The 16100-nt window shown below is 39.1% G+C and overlaps 1 protein-coding gene and 1 long non-coding RNA gene across 8 annotated transcripts in view; one reads left to right on the top strand and one right to left on the bottom strand.

Annotated features, from left to right (window-relative positions):
• LOC137974262 (uncharacterized) overlaps positions 1-14796 on the bottom strand; it is a 43885-nt gene extending 29089 nt beyond the window's left edge. The window contains exons 1-2 of one of the 7 annotated variants that reach the window (XM_068821131.1): positions 13930-14067; positions 12615-12687 (exon numbers count right to left, since the gene is read on the bottom strand). In XM_068821131.1, coding sequence (XP_068677232.1) covers positions 12615-12642 — 28 coding nt within the window. In that variant the 5' untranslated portion in view covers positions 12643-12687; positions 13930-14067. Of the gene's footprint in view, positions 1-2467; positions 2592-4605; positions 4731-12328; positions 12574-12614; positions 12776-13929; positions 14078-14671 lie in introns of those variants that run through there. The other 6 variants (XM_068821133.1, XM_068821134.1, XM_068821130.1 and 3 more) reach the window with 6 other exon arrangements.
• LOC137974265 (uncharacterized) overlaps positions 12820-16100 on the top strand; it is a 40990-nt gene continuing 37709 nt past the window's right edge. The window contains exon 1 of the long non-coding RNA XR_011117408.1: positions 12820-13050. This is a non-coding gene — a long non-coding RNA (uncharacterized lncRNA). The remainder of the gene's footprint in view (positions 13051-16100) is intronic.

The raw sequence follows: 16100 nt of genomic DNA, 5'->3' as shown, positions 1-16100 counted from the left end.
AGTTAAAAGGTGCAGATACGGTGACTGATTTCCCTCATTTACTTTGATAATATGACTTTGGAATTTCGCCAAATTACTCAAAGAAATGAATTGATGTCCAATAAGCCACCCCTCGATTAAAGTAACGAGCAAAAAATGTATGCTCAGACTTGGCAATGCAGATTAGTTGAATTATTTTTAGTCAACCTGCATACATTTAATTTCGAGTAGATTATAGTTAAATATCATTGACGTCACCAGTAGCTCCTGGCATTGACGTCACGTATAGATCTAGTGTTGAAGTATTATTCGAATTCTTCCTGTCTTTGCCTATGTTTTTTGACTTCACCTACGGATCTAGTGTTTTAAAGTAATCGAATTGCTCTGGGAGCAAGTGATGAAGGCTATGAGAGGGGGCTGCATATTTGCAAACAAGGCCGGAGTCGCATAGTTGTTACATTCTGACTCTGAGTGCATGGTGGTACACCACCACAATAAATTTTACATCACGCCCAATGTAAAATGGAAGACCAAACCGAGAGAAAAATGAAGCAGAACGAGAATGCAATCCGCGTTACACCATACTTTTGTAGCGACAACGACAAGCTTCACGTCCGGGCCATAGACTAGACCTACATTAGGAGAGGTAAGCCTCTGAGTGACTAGGGAATGGCAAGTTTGAAATGTTTGAAAAGGTTTGACAAAGTCTTTTGAGGGATACAGAAGAAAGACGAACATTCCAGAAAAGTAAAAACGACCAAAAAGATGGATGCATGTGAGAAAGGATGAGCGTCTATACGCAATACTCTAATAGAATCTAAGTAGAATATCACCGAGCTAACTTATAAGGGAAAGCTGATCAGTGCATTATGCCGGAAAGAAATGTCACAGTGAAGGAATTGAACAACCAGATAAATACTGCAGATTAGCACATAGATGCACAGAAGTAGTGTTTACAAAGTGGGCTCGAGATGGCGCCAGAAGAAGATAAAGAAGAAAAGAGGAGGCGGAGGATATTCCTAAGAGAAAATGATATATTTTGAGCTAGTGATACAGAAGTCAGACTCCTATTGTTTACTGAACATGTATATCGAATCAGTGGTGGTTTTCACAAACTGACCGTCTTTGAATGTGTATGTGTTAAATGCGTGGATCAGTTAAGGGTATCTATTTTTTTTCTCGGAAAAAGGAAAAATGGATGTAAAAAAGCTTTGCTTTTTAATGCATCTTGACGGCCCACGGCGATTAGTTAGTAATTGTTCTCAAATAAAGACGCATAATCCGTCCAGACGAATTATGCGTCTCTCGTGTTATCCGTCTAGTGTAAAGACGGGACGAACTATACGAGACGCATAATTCGTCTGGGACTAACTTGGGCAAACATTTTTTCTGCGTCAGTTAAATTTGTCTAGTATAAAGACGGGCACTAGACGCATAATTCGTGTGGACGAACCATCCAGTTTGGTGCGTCTTTGAAGACGCGCTAAAGTAGATACTTCATCCAGACCCATACTGCGTCTTGTGTAATGCGTCTTGTGTCCGTCTTTATACAAGACGAATTTGACAGACGCAGAAAAAAATGTTTGCCCAAGTTCGTCGCAGACGAATTATGCGGCTCTAGTATAAAAAACGGCCATTGTCAACTATCTTTAGTCTGCTTTTGGGTCTGAGTTGTCCTTCAGTCTTAGGGCCGATTCACACGGTGCGATTTTTGTCGCATGTGACAAGCTCACGACAGGCCTAAGGGCCGATTTACACGGTACGACTTTGTCGCATGCGACAACGGCTTACGACAGGCCCACGACATGATTTACGATTGTTGTGTACGTCAGAAAAAATGTCGTAGCATTTTAAAACATGTTTTAAAACGCTGCGACAATCGTGAGTCATGTCGTAGGCCTGTCTTGAGCTTGTCGCATGCGACAAAATCGTATCGTGTAAATCGGCCCTAAGACATGACTTACGATTATCGTAGTGTTTTAAAACATGTTTTAAAGTGCTGCGACATTTTTTCTGACTTACACAACAAAATCATGTCGTGGGCCTGTCGTAAGCCGTTGTCGCATGCGACAAAAATCGTACCGTGTATATCGGCCCTTACAGATAGCTTTCACGTTACTTCATCGCCGTCATGTTCGAAGGCAAAAACAAAAGATCTGTCATTAGCTCCTTTTCAGTATTCGTCCACAATATTAGGGCCGTTTATACGAGAGAAAATAAGCCGCGTCTTCCCATAAGACGCGAAACAGCCCGTATAAATGGTACAAAATCTACGTTCACGGCTTTCTCAAGCCGCGGCTTATCCTGGCCTGGGAGTTTATACTCGTATAAATAAGTTCCTTTCGCGTATTATGTACGTCGCGGCCAGAGTAAGCCGCGGCTTATTTTCTCTCGTATAAACGGCCCTAATATAGCAATTGTACGTTACATCATTATTGTTATCTGTCTAACTAGAAATTGACTGCAAACCGTGAAAGTGTTTTTTTACCTTAGTGGATTTTAGTGATTCAAACGAATGTCCAAATGGTCGGTTGTCGTTCGCGCTGAATTCTGAAACTCTGTTAAAACCACGGTTCACCGTGTGTTGAATTCATTCAGTTGGAAAGAGCTTTCAACTGAATCGTTTTGCCAAAGTTTTGAGTTGTGTCGCAGCACAAGTCAATCACGAGTTTAGAGTTAACTTTGTGTCAAGATACACATTGATTGTTTTTCAAGTTTCTCTTTGTATCACCTGTACATTAATATTGTCCAGGATTGAAACTGCTGAGGAGAGGAAATTTGGATCCCTCACTTGCAGTTCGTCAAGGCAAGGCAAACAACATTTTTCGCCAGTTCTAGGAGGGAACTTACATTCATGAGCCGTTCCATTTTTATGCTTACCCCCTAAATATAGCAGAAAATCTAAGTTCATTTTTGTGGACGCCCTTGGAAAGACAAGATACGAAGCCTTGATCGTGATGTTGTCAACACCTGTCAAAAAGTTGCCCGATGGGCTTTTGTTTGACTTCTTCGAATAAAATCGGAACCCGTGATTGCAAAAACTCGATATTCCAAGGGGAGATCCAATGGCAGATGTTAAATATACGTAATTGCAAACAAAAAAATCAATTACGTAATGAAAGGTTTACCTTTAGATATCGCGAAACACGTTTCGGTTTGCTTTCGAGTCTTCCCTAAAATTCCTTGCTTATAACCTTTTAACCAAAGACAATCAGAATCCATCCCTCATCGAAAGAATAAAGGGCGTAGTTTCTAAAGAAACTGTGGTGCTGTGTCGGTGGGGAAGAAGTACACAAAAATTTGGTTTTATCAACGGAGTTGATAATGTAGATTGACCACTGTACAGGAATTCCAAAAGCTGATGTTTCGAGCGTTAGCCCTTCGTCGGAGCGAATCGAGGAATTATGGGTTGTGTGAATTCCGTGGGGGTTAAGGGTGCCGCTTTGGGAGATGAATTTTGTTTCCATATTCTTGCGGCTTTCCGTCGTACCTAGATGTAGGGAAAGGCCGTAGATAGCCATGCGTTGTTTGGAGTGGTTAGGGAGATTAAAATGACGAGCAACTGGCTTGGATGCATCCTTGTCATTCTTCTCAACATCGCGAAGGTGTTTGCGAAATCGGTCGCCTAGTCGTCTACCTGTCTCGCCAATGTATAATTTATTACATAACGTACGGGTTATGCAATAAATGACATTTGCGGAGATACACGTGGAACGATCGGTGATCTTCAGAGATCGCTTAGGTCCCGATATTTTGCTAGTTTTAAGAGTGAAAGGACAGGTTTTGCATCGTGAACGCGCGCATTTGAAAGTGCCGGGTTGCTCGTTAGTTTTGAGCGCGCTTCTATCTAAAAGGTTGCCTACGTTTTTGTCGCGTTTAAATGAAATTAGCGGAGGTTGCGAAAAGATTCTACCAGTCTCGGGATCATTTTGGAGTAATAAATTAATTAATTACTCCAAATGATCCCGAGACTGGTATAATCTTGTCATGTTAGCCATGTTAATTAATTGATTACTCCAAAATGATCCTGTACCTGTAACCTGTACGTTATGTAATAAATTATACATCGGCGAGACAGGTAGACGACTAGGTGACCGATTCCGCGTACACCTTCGCGATGTTTAGAAGAATGACAAGGATGCATCTAAGCCAGTCGCTCGTCATTTTAATCTCCCTAACTACTCCAAACAACACATGGCTATCTGCGGCATTTCCCTACATCAAGGTACCACGGAAAGCTGCAAGAATCTGGAACAAAAATTCATCTTCCAAATCGGCACCCTTAATCCCCACGCTATTAACGAACGCTTTTCATTTCACTAATGTATTCCTATTTTTCATGTTGCTCCTCCTAAGTGTCGATTCTTTTGTCAGTCTTCAAATGAATTGTTTAAGAAGTAAACCAAGTAATTGGGCGAGAAATGTGACGTGTCAAAATGAATTGCGACCTGCAAAAGAAAGCTTACTTTTCAATAAAGTTGTCATGTTTTTTTTTTTCTATTCTTATGGGAATTGATCATGGTAGCTAAAACATAAAAGACAGCGAACACTTAGGCAGCCTCTGTTCAAAATTTGACAGTCTTACCGCTTGAAACTAAATAAGATGTAGCTCTTGTTTACGTTTACCTGTTGAGTCCGGATTGCCTTTGTCGTGTATTCTACCGGTGCGAAAGACATTTGTTATGATTATGGTGCACGCCTTCAGTGAGATGTGAATTTTATGCAAAAGATCTTGAGCCGAAAAGATAAACAAACGGATCACTTTGCGAAAATTGATTGGCGATGGATCTCAGTGACTCTTAATAAAGGCTGCAAAAATATTTGCAAAGCAGCGCTATTTACTTATGGAAGTTTGATGAATCGATGCCAAGTTTGTGCACTTTTTTTTTTGGAAAGCTGGTATTGAATGCACAACTGCTGATAAGCGTGAAGGCTCAGAATATAGCGCCCCGTTGGCGAAGAAAGAACTGGGCTGAAAATTATTGGATGATTCCAATGGATCTTGATATCAGCAGGCAAGTCAGAAATTTAAAGAAAACGACAAAACTTTTGAAATTACAAGACATGTTTACTTCTGTCATCTTCAGTTGATTAATGTACAAAGCGTCACGTTGAATTTATAAGTCGGAAAAAGTGCTAATTTTGCCAGTAACAACGGAATGTACATAAAACGTGACAATGTGAGAATTGAAAGGATAGTTTTAGATTGTGATAGTGATTGTGCAACAATGGATAATAAATCCCGTCTTTGTTAGTTAACGTGAAACGACTGCTGACTGCTTCTTGTTGAAATACTGCCAATTTCAAGCTTTTAAACCAACAAATTTCTCAAAAAACATTCGGACAAAATATGTTGAAACATACGTTGCACCCTTCACACAACACGCACGCTACAGGTTCAACAGAATGTACGTTTTACAATTAAAACAATACACCCTTCCACGGTTTTTGACGCCATCTTGGCTGGAGAGCAAACACGGCTAAAATCACAATAAATGTATGGGATTTTGGCTGACTTTGAACCGCTGTAGCGCCGCTAAAAAGAGACAGATTTTCATCTTTTGCCACTACTTTAAATACCATTATTGATATCATTTATTAAACAGAAAATAAGGCCATTGAGGAAGGTACGACGTCCGTAAATTGGAATTATAAATCTTTTCATGTGGCTTCTAATTTCGCGGCAATTTGCATGATTTTGATTAGAAGGGTTTGTATGATATCTTAAAAATTCGTCACTTATGGTCGTTGTAGCCTGAACCTCTTTATATTTCGTTAAAATAATCTCAGCATAAATGTCTTTTAAAAAGACGCTTTCACTTTGGAAATCCGCCTCTTTGTAGCGGCGCTACAGTGGTTCAAAGTGAGCCAAAATCCCACACATTTAATGTAATTTTAGCCGTGTTTACCCCCAAGCTAGGGTGGCGTCAAAAACCGTGGAAAGGTCTATTGTGCTCACGAATTCACCATATTTGTTAACTCGAGAATGTGCTAATGGGTCACATGCATGTGCATGCATGTGCATGTGCATGTGCTAATGGGTCAAACATTGCGAAACATGCGTGGTCTTTCGGTCATCGGATTGATTTCAATCATTCTCGAGTTTATATCGACAAAGGCTCTTTTCGTGTTAGGAAAACTCTAGAGGCCTGCCACACCTCTTCTACCAAGCATGCTGACAATAACTTTAAGCCGATTCCTAATCAGTATAAAATTCTTTTTAAACAATAGCCACCATTTTTCATACCTTTACTCTGTTCTTTTTATCATTTTTATCTCGCCTTTTCTGTATATATTTCACTAATTTACATTCAACGTTTTATCCGTGGAAGGCTGTAGATCGACAGCCGAAAGCTTATATTCTTTTTCAAAATTTTTAGCCAGAGAACGTTTTTTATTGTATTTTAATATGCCTTATCCTGGCTGCGCTTCAATTTTTAATACTATATCAAAATGTCTAGATAGCAGCAACAATATAGATAGTCGTATAAAAATAACAACTTTCTTTAATTTTCCAGACATGTTTCGACGGTACATCCGTCATCTTCAGTGTTACATATTTTGAAATCGCCGTTGAATTTAAAGCGCGCGCGATCTTACAAACTTCGTTACATTGCGTTGTCAATATTGCGTATTAAATCAAAACAGAACAAAACAAAAATTTTTAAATGAGTGACGCTTAGTTCCTTACAGGGAGAGAGTCAGGTTAATGTGTTTCACCTGCTGGTTGAGATCGGGCTTCTCCCATTTTATATACATGGATTCCTTAAGCTTCACTTGGTACTTAGTGGCTGCAGAGTCCAGGATCTCAAAGCAATCCGGTGTGCAGGATGCCTTACAAAACTCTGAACTCTGCAGATGTTTAAAAACGTTCGAAGATCTGTCTGAAAGTAAGTTCTCGCGCACTCGTGTGGAGAAGTGTCGGCTGGTTTCACCAACATAACAAGCATTAGAACTTGCACACGAAAATTTATAGACCACACGCGTGCGAAGCCCTACAGGGACAGCATCTTTCACATTAAAAAGATTCCTGACTTTGAAAGTAGTGAAGACTAACCTTATATCAATAGGTTTACATAACCGATTAGCTAGTTTGCGTATACTCCTTTGTGCCGTGACTGAGAAGTGCCCAACGTAAGGGATTTTAAAGAAAAACTTAGGTGTTTCCTGGAGCTCGATTCCTGAATGAGACTGTGTTTTCCCTCCCTTGACTGCTGTCTGAATATATTTAGAAATATATTTGTTGATAAGGTTCTCAGGGAAGAGATTCCTCCGAAGAATGACAGACAATTTTTGAAGGTCAGTATGGAACCTCATCCAAGTGTTGTTTATCTTAAAAGTTCTGTCAATCAAGGTTTTGATTAACCCCAATTTGTAGGTAAAGGGGCAAAAACTCAGATAACTGGTGAGCAAACCTGTGAAAGTTTTTTTCCGGTAAACGGTGGTTACACTTTGCGGGTCAGTGTTATTGATTACGTTTTGTTGATCGAAAGTGGGCAAATCGAGTGCGTAAGTCCATATTTGAGAACATTCAACTGATCAGTGTTGCCCTTACCCGGGAAGGGAAACTCCAGCGCTATCTTAGAGAACTTAGGAAAAAAGGTCACTTTGATCCTGAAGTTTATGAGGCCATTTGTCCAAGTGGATCCCAGCCTGCTAGGATCTATGGTCTCTCTAAGATGCACAAACCACGAGCGCCAAATTCCACCCCACCATTTCGGCCCATAGTTTCCTCCATAGGCACCTACAACTACAGCTTGGCCAAATACTTAAGTAATCTACTCCAACCTCATATTCCATCCACATTCATTGCTTCAGATTCCTTCACTTTTGTGAAGGAAATCAATGAGCTATCTTTGCATGGGATGTTTATGGTGTCCTTCGATGTTGAAAGCCTCTTCAGCAACATCCCCCTAGATGATTGCATTAATCTTGCCGTCAAGTATATAACTGAGGGTAACCCAGGTTTGAAACTTAGTAAACATGAGCTTAAAAGGTTGTTTGAGTTTGCTACCAAGGAAACTCACTTCCTGTTAAAGGTAACTTCTATGACCAGGTGGATGGTGTAGCCATGGGGTCCCCCCTTGCCCCTGTTCTCGCCAATCTCTTTATGGGTCACCATGAGAATATATGGTGGGATCAATACGGGGATTCAGAGGTCTTATTCTATCGTCGCTACGTAGACGATACATTTTGCCTTTTCCGCTCTGAACGGGATGCAACCCTTTTCTTCAATTACATCAACAATCAACACCCCAATATACGCTTTACAATAGAACGGGAAGCTCACCATGTTCTACCTTTCCTAGATGTTCTAATCAATAACACTGACCCGCACCAAAGTGTAACCACCGTTTACCGGAAAAAAACTTTCACAGGTTTGCTCACCAGTTATCTGAGTTTTTGCCCCTTTACCTACAAATTGGGGTTAATCAAAACCTTGATTGACAGAACTTTTAAGATAAACAACACTTGGATGGGGTTCCATACTGACCTTCAAAAATTGTCTGTCATTCTTCGGAGGAATCTCTTCCCTGAGAACCTTATCAACAAATATATTTCTAAATATATTAAGACAGCAGTTAAGGGAGGGAAAACACAGTCTCATTCAGGAATCGAGCCCCAGGAAACACCTAAGTTTTTCTTTAAAATCCCTTACGTTGGGCACTTCACAGTCACGGCACAGAGGAGTATACGCAAACTAGCTAATCGGTTATGTAAACCTATTGATATAAGGTTAGTCTTCACTACTTTCAAAGTCAGGAATCTTTTTAATGCGAAAGATGCTGTCCCTGTAGGGCTTCGCACGCGTGTGGTCTATAAATTTTCGTGTGCAAGTTGTAATGCTTGTTATGTTGGTGAAACCAGCCGACACTTCTCCACACGAGTGCGCGAGAACTTACTTTCAGACAGATCTTCGAACGTTTTTAAACATCTGCAGAGTTCAGAGTTTTGTAAGGCATCCTGCACACCGGATTGCTTTGAGATCCTGGACTCTGCAGCCACTAAGTACCAAGTGAAGCTTAAGGAATCCATGTATATAAAATGGGAGAAGCCCGATCTCAACCAGCAGGTGAAACACATTAACCTGACTCTCTCCCTGTAAGGAACTAAGCGTCACTCATTTAAAAATTTTTGTTTTGTTCTGTTTTGATTTAATACGCAATATTGACAACGCAATGTAACGAAGTTTGTAAGATCGCGCGCGCTTTAAATTCAACGGCGATTTCAAAATATGTAACATGAAGATGACGGATGTACCGTCGAAACATGTCTGGAAAATTAAAGAAAGTTGTTATTTTTATTCGAATATCAAAATGTCATTTACACAGCTGGAAAATCATTCTCAGGTGTTATGAGGCCGTGATTTTGCAAATGAAAGACTCTTGCTCTGCCAATTTGACGTTTAGAGCTCATAATTTTACAAAATTAAACAAAATTGCCTAAATTAGCGTGACCCAGCCCCTTTAACAATTATTCGCCGAAGGCGAAGTGATTATCGGTGAATATTCACCGAGACGAAGTCGAGGTGAATATTCACCGATAATCACTGAGCCTGAGGCGAATAATTGTTTTAGTATAAATACACAGGTGATTATTTCAAAAAAGAGAAAAAAAAACATTTCAACGCGAAATCATCTTGACTTACAGTGGCAAAACGACTACTGGTAGCCATTTTGTCCGTCGAGGTGATTATCGGCTGATAATCCGAGATAGCGAGCCAATAGACCTTATTCATAAATGGCAGTCACATTTATAATTCTTTTGTCCATGTGCAAATTAGCCTACCCAGCCTCATTTTAGAGCAAGAATTCTTTTCAATTCACTGTAGGGTATCGAGGCTTGGTAGGCTAATTTGCACTTCGACAAAAGAATTATAAATTGACCGCCATTTATGAATAAGGTCTATGAGAGCGCGCGATTTTGTATAATCACCTGTGTATTCATAGTAATTACAATTATTATCTTTTCCTAGTTGTCATTCCTTTGTTTGTTTCGCAAATATATCATTTATTACGTATTGGCTATCAAAGTAACTGGGAACTAGTAATTTTTTGAGTTCGAAATAAACCCGCGAAGGGATATCATGAATCATGCAATACGAAGAGACTATATATACCTGTATTTGACCTCAGGAAATGGTTTTTGCGGGTAGAGCTAAAATCAGGAAACCGGAAACCAGAATTCACGAGAACTACTACAGCCTTAGGAAATTTTTCTATTTATTTTTATGCTTAAGTTTAATGTATAAAGTGTCGCATAGCTATTTTTCTTATCATGATGTAAAGCGCATTGGGATATAGAAATGCGCTTGAACCTATGTTGTTGTTGTTATTATTATTATTATTATTATTATTATTATTATTATTATTATTATTATTATTATTATTATTATTATTTCTTTGATGATCCATACGATGTTTTTGAAATTCATATTTAATCAATACATGTTTCGGATGAAACATCATCCATCGTCAGTTGACAAATGAGAAATAAACTAAAGTTGAGCAATAAATAGTGTAACAAAGTGAGATATAACATGAATAATTAAGGATGAAGGCGAGAACAGAATAAAAACACCCAACCACGAAACAAAACAGAAAAAACCAAACTGTGTAGGCTAAGAAAAGAAACTAATTAGTATGAAAGGGATAAATTAAGATGTTTGACTTGGGAATTTAGAGATGGCTGCTCCCAAAGGATATGCATGGCTTCTTTGATTTTCAATTGGAAACGTGTGGAAGCAGAGTCGAGGATTTTAAAACAGTCTTCTGAACACCGGGAGCGACAATTTTTTCTGTTTTGTTTCGTGGTTGGGTGTTTTTATTCTGTTCTCGCCTTCATCCTTAATTATTCATGTTATATCTCACTTTGTTACACTATTTATTGCTCAACTTTAGTTTATTTCTCATTTGTCAACTGACGATGGATGATGATGTTTCATCCGAAACATGTATTGATTAAATATGAATTTCAAAAACATCGTATGGATCATCAAAGCGATATCTTACTTCGTGCTGCTAAGAAGTTTTGGTATTATTATTATTATTATTATTACCCACTCCTTGTACACTGTACGTCCTGCTATTAACTCCAAGGAACTGAAAAATGGACCTCATCTTGTTATTCTGAGACTTGAGCATGGTGATGGCATGATTTTATTGTTTTGACTCTCGACTCTCGATTCTCTGTTCATATAACATGGTTACGTAGAATTTACTGTATATTCGGTCACTCCATATTAACCCAGACATTACCTAAGTGTAGTAGTTCTCTTCATCGAAGCATTGACCTTCAGGAAATTTTTTAAAGGAAAAAATGTTAATCGAGTTCTTCGAACTATCTATATTGCGTAGGGCATGTTCACGGCACTTTTATTCTCGCAACCCGCCATTACGGACTTTCGCTATTACTTCATATTAAGCACACAAAACGACGTCCCGAGGCTGTCCGTTACAACGAGAGTTTACTGTATATTCGGTCACTCCATATTAACCCAGACATTACCTAAGTGTAGTAGTTCTCTTCATCGAAGCATTGACCTTCAGGAGATTTTTTAAAGGAAAAATGTTAGTAGATAATATTTCCAAACGGACGTAAAGATAGCAGCTTCATATATAAATTCAAGTGTACAACCGTTAAAAAAGCTCATTTGCGACTGAAGATGACATGAGTATGTCGAAACATGTATTGTAAATTGAAAACTGTCGTTTCTTTTTTGAGAAAAATGTTAGTCGAGTTCTTCGTTCCAGTGATCTGACTTGCGTGTTGAAAATCTATCGGTTGTCATGGTTGCCCTATGTCAACCGGTCTAGTGTTAAACTCAGTCAGTTATGTAAGGTACTTAATGAACCGCTTCCACCCACGTGGGAAAGAAACAAATCGTTTCGAATCCAAAAAGGGCGGCAGAGGCAAAGCATTTGTCGAAAAATTGTAAAGAGGTTACCCGAAATGTCAGAGCAGAACGTGATGCCAAGAAATTCGGATTGCAAGTCCTGCTCCTCTAACCAATGACTATACAGCATCTCATAAATTATATTTCTGGTGTGTATGCAAAGAGTGCTGGAAATAGCGTGTCTGCTTATGAGAAACATCGCTAATGTAAAAACTGCACCGTCATGAAGCTTAGAGATTTCGTTCAGTTGCCTTTTGCACCATCTAAAATTGTTTGATCTGGATGCTTACATAACACAAAAATGTATCTTATCGGTAAATATATAGACGTATTTACAACAGTGAAGACACCAGAGAATATAACGCTTTAGAATATTTGAATATTCTAAAACTTTATATTTGCTGGTGACTTGAAAAAGTCATAATACACGTTCAAAAATGATAATTTGCCTACCAAGCAAGAAGCTTTCCCTATGATTCAAGGCCAAGTAGTGAGAAATCTCCGTCCGTGCCAAATTTTAGACTGTGGGCATACGATCCGCTTGGTATTTAAATGCGGTATGTTACTGAATGGAAGACTGGCCACGTGTATGTAACAGACAGGTGCATTTAGCCGTGACACAGCAATTATGTTTAACGGCGAATATGAGAAGTCAAGCCTCGGAACATATGGTTCGATTCCAAAGAAACACTCTGCTTACGATGGTAGGCAATGAATTGTGCGGCAAATCCATACGAACCTTTCTCCATGTCAAGGCAACACTGCATACGAACACTATGACAACTGCTTTATGCTAAACACAGCACATGTACCTGTAATTGGCCACAAACACAGCTTGTGTGAATAAGCTCGTATATAAGATGCAAATGAAAGCAGAAGTAGCATACGGCTCTAGCCTTGCCATTGCGAACTGTTATGTCATATATGACGTAACAGTTCGGAATGGCAAGGCTACAGCGAACTGTTATGTCATATATGACATAACAGTTCGCAATGGCAAGGCTACAGCTGTATGCTACTTCTGCTTTCAAAGACACATCTTTCTATGTTAAAGTCATAATTTCAGGCACAAGTGTACAAATACACTCCAAGCAAACGAGCAGTCGGCGATCGTATTTCACATTGGTGCAACTCTACGGTACGAGAAGCCACTTCATCGTTGACTCTTAAAAAAGGTAACATTAAATTTACTGATATCAACTGTTGTTTTTGTTTTGCTGTGTAGAAGTGAACCTCCAAACTAGTTGGTTATAGCATCATCGACGGAAAGTGCTTCAACGTTAGCGTTTATATGAGGTCAACCAAACCCACGGAAACCAGGAAGCTCTCTCAAATACAGCCCCAATGTAATAGTTAAAAACCACAGTTAATAGAGATCATAAACGTCGACACCCCGATCGAGACTGAGGACCTCACGCCAAGGTTCTTTTCTCAATATTTTCATACTCAAATCTTGTCGTCTCCGCGAAAATTACTGACGATGCAATCACTGTGTTCATCCAACTTGTGATATCAGAACCAGCATTAAAAAAAAAAAAAAATGGAGAGTTTCTCGCTCGAAATCGTCCCTGGCAGGACAAACATTCTAAATTCTCCTAACTGACTTTGCTAAAATTGATTGTGGCTCTTAACGAGAGTCACCCAACCAAGTTTGGTTTTCAGTTAGTCGATAATTTAGCGTGCATTTTAGTTTCCAATTAGCCCCGTGCGAGATCAAGCGTTCATTTGATATGTCTTTTACTTTTTATTGAAATATGTCAACGTTCGTGGAATTGTCCATCGAGCTCTCAGTTCATGTTCGATACAAGTGTGAAGTCACGCACGTACCCTAAGCCGCTGGTCTTGTCCATAATTTTAGCGCTTAATCTCACGAACAAAAGCGACTTGGAAACAATTTAGGCAATATTTTCGAAGCTTACCTCAACTAATAAGTTATTCTGAATGATCTTATTCGTACGTAATAGTACAATTCAGTCAATATTTTCGAAGCTTACCTCAACTAATAAGTTATTCTGAATGATCTTATTCTTACATAACGGTACATACTCACATACCTGCACAACCTTGGTTTTACGGAGTACTTCAATAAACTGATATACCCTAAAGCTAACTAAATTTAACTTGGTAAAATAAAGTGAAAAACGTATTACTGCCGTCTCAGAGTTATGTTCAATCGAGTGCGCCCTCAATAAACCGGCATGGCACTTGGCTTCAGACGCCACCGCCCCATCCCCACCCCCGACATTAATTAGTTGTCAATATTTTGATTTATGTTCCTTGCCATTTATTCCAAGCAAGAGTAAAGCTGACAATCAATGCTTAATTTAGTTCTTCCAATGGAAGATGACTGTGTCACTTTAAAAAGCTGCGTGGTCTTGCAAATTTAATCGATGTTGTAACGTGTAATATCTACTTGGGCAGCGATGAAATTTAAAAATGCTGGTTCATGTTTTGGGATCATTTCAGATCGTTTTTCTTCTGAAACAATCAATGCCATTAACTGAATTGGATGAACTTGTTAGGGTTTTAAAGAATGATTACAAAACTTGAGAGTAAGCGTTTCACGTTGTAGATACGCGAAGAGTGTGGACAGTTTACCAAAACGGTTAAGAAAAATGCACGCTCTATATCGGTCATTAAATGATATTGTCAAGTAGCGTTTCGCTTGGAGGTCACCACGTTGCAGTGACAGATCTTACTATAAAACCCCTATTACTGGAACTGAAATGCGGTCAATAGAGAGCTCATTTTTGTTTGAAGTATTAAGAGTAACGTGCTGTAGATATAACAGGTTACCTGTCAGATATGGGTCACCGTCTTGCTTTCACTCGCTGTGATATCTGCTCAACTGTGGTTTGCATATTCTTTCAATCAATAGGCCACCGTCAAACATACTATAATACTCTTTGTTTGCCCTCCAGAATTTTTTTGCATAAGCATTGTTCATATTTTCTCTTGGAACCATTGTATGTCCCAAGAGAAACTGGGAATAATGCTTATGCAAAAAAATTTGGAGGACAAACAAAGAGTATTATGGTATTTAGCCTTTTGTTGAATTTAGTGGAGTGCGGTATATTTGTGCATGCTAATTAATTAACGGACAAGTGAGCACGCTAATTAATTCGATCGCAACAAATTTATTGGTGCAGGCTCTTTTAACCAATCCCACAAAGTTCACGTTTCAAGTTACTTATTACAGATGATGTTAGCTATTACAAAAGAATCACCCTTACCCGCAAATAGCTAGCAAGTGTTAATCTAGGCGGGCAGAGTGAGAAATGAATATGCCTACATAACGTATATACCTTATTAACATATATTCCTTACTTAATTTTGATCGTAATATAGATGTAATTCTCCTCCTGTTTGAGAATTTGAAGTAAGTAGTCTCGCATTGGCTAAACTTCAGAATACCTCGCCACTTATTTGCATTTCATTGATTAAAAAAAAGCTCTATTGTATTAAGTCTCGTTCTTCAAAAGATGCCGCATAAGGAAAACAATATTGGTTAGCTGTGGTGGGGTATTCTGAAGTTGCTCCCTCGCATTTTATTCTTAAAGGGTGACTTGGCTAATTTCCATATTATTGCACCACGTCTAGAAAAAGATTTGATTTGATAGGTTAACCTGGAATATTTAGTGTAGAGGCTACCGGCGGAAGAAAATATTGTGTTGTACGTACGGATTCCGCTCGCAGAATTGAAAAGATTAGATATATTACAGGGTGATGAGTTAAGCGCGGGACACACTAGGCGATAAGTCGTCGCAACAATTCGCCTCGTGTGACCAGGTTAATTTTGTGCAAAATCATTGTCGCACGAATTCAAACCATTGTCGCGCCAAAATGTAAATGAACCAATAAGAGAGCGTCACATAGTCCGCCATATTGAAATAGAAAACTAGTTCACATTCCCCCTCATACAAGATCATTGCGTGTGCACCGAACTGGCGTCAAGTCGTAGCGACTTGTTGCAAAGACCTGTCGCTCCTACTTGTCGCCTAGTGTGTCTCGGCCTTTATTGAAGACATCATGCATTAAAATCGACACTGATTTAAAATAAAGCAAGCTGATAACGGGTACCATATGGCTTTGTAGTTCAAGGAAGCTTTTGTTGAGTTTTAACGAAAATGATGGCTCAAAGTGGTCGTTCTATCCAACTTTCAAACACTCCAGCAGACCCTCTAATCTTCCTTTGCTTTCGAGAAACGGGCTCCAGCTCGCAGTT

The sequence above is a fragment of the Montipora foliosa genome, chromosome 10, assembly GCF_036669935.1.
Source record: "Montipora foliosa isolate CH-2021 chromosome 10, ASM3666993v2, whole genome shotgun sequence".
Taxonomy (NCBI): domain Eukaryota; kingdom Metazoa; phylum Cnidaria; class Anthozoa; order Scleractinia; family Acroporidae; genus Montipora; species Montipora foliosa.
Note: the sequence above shows the minus strand (reverse complement) of the source record. Positions and strands in the feature narration are given on the sequence as shown.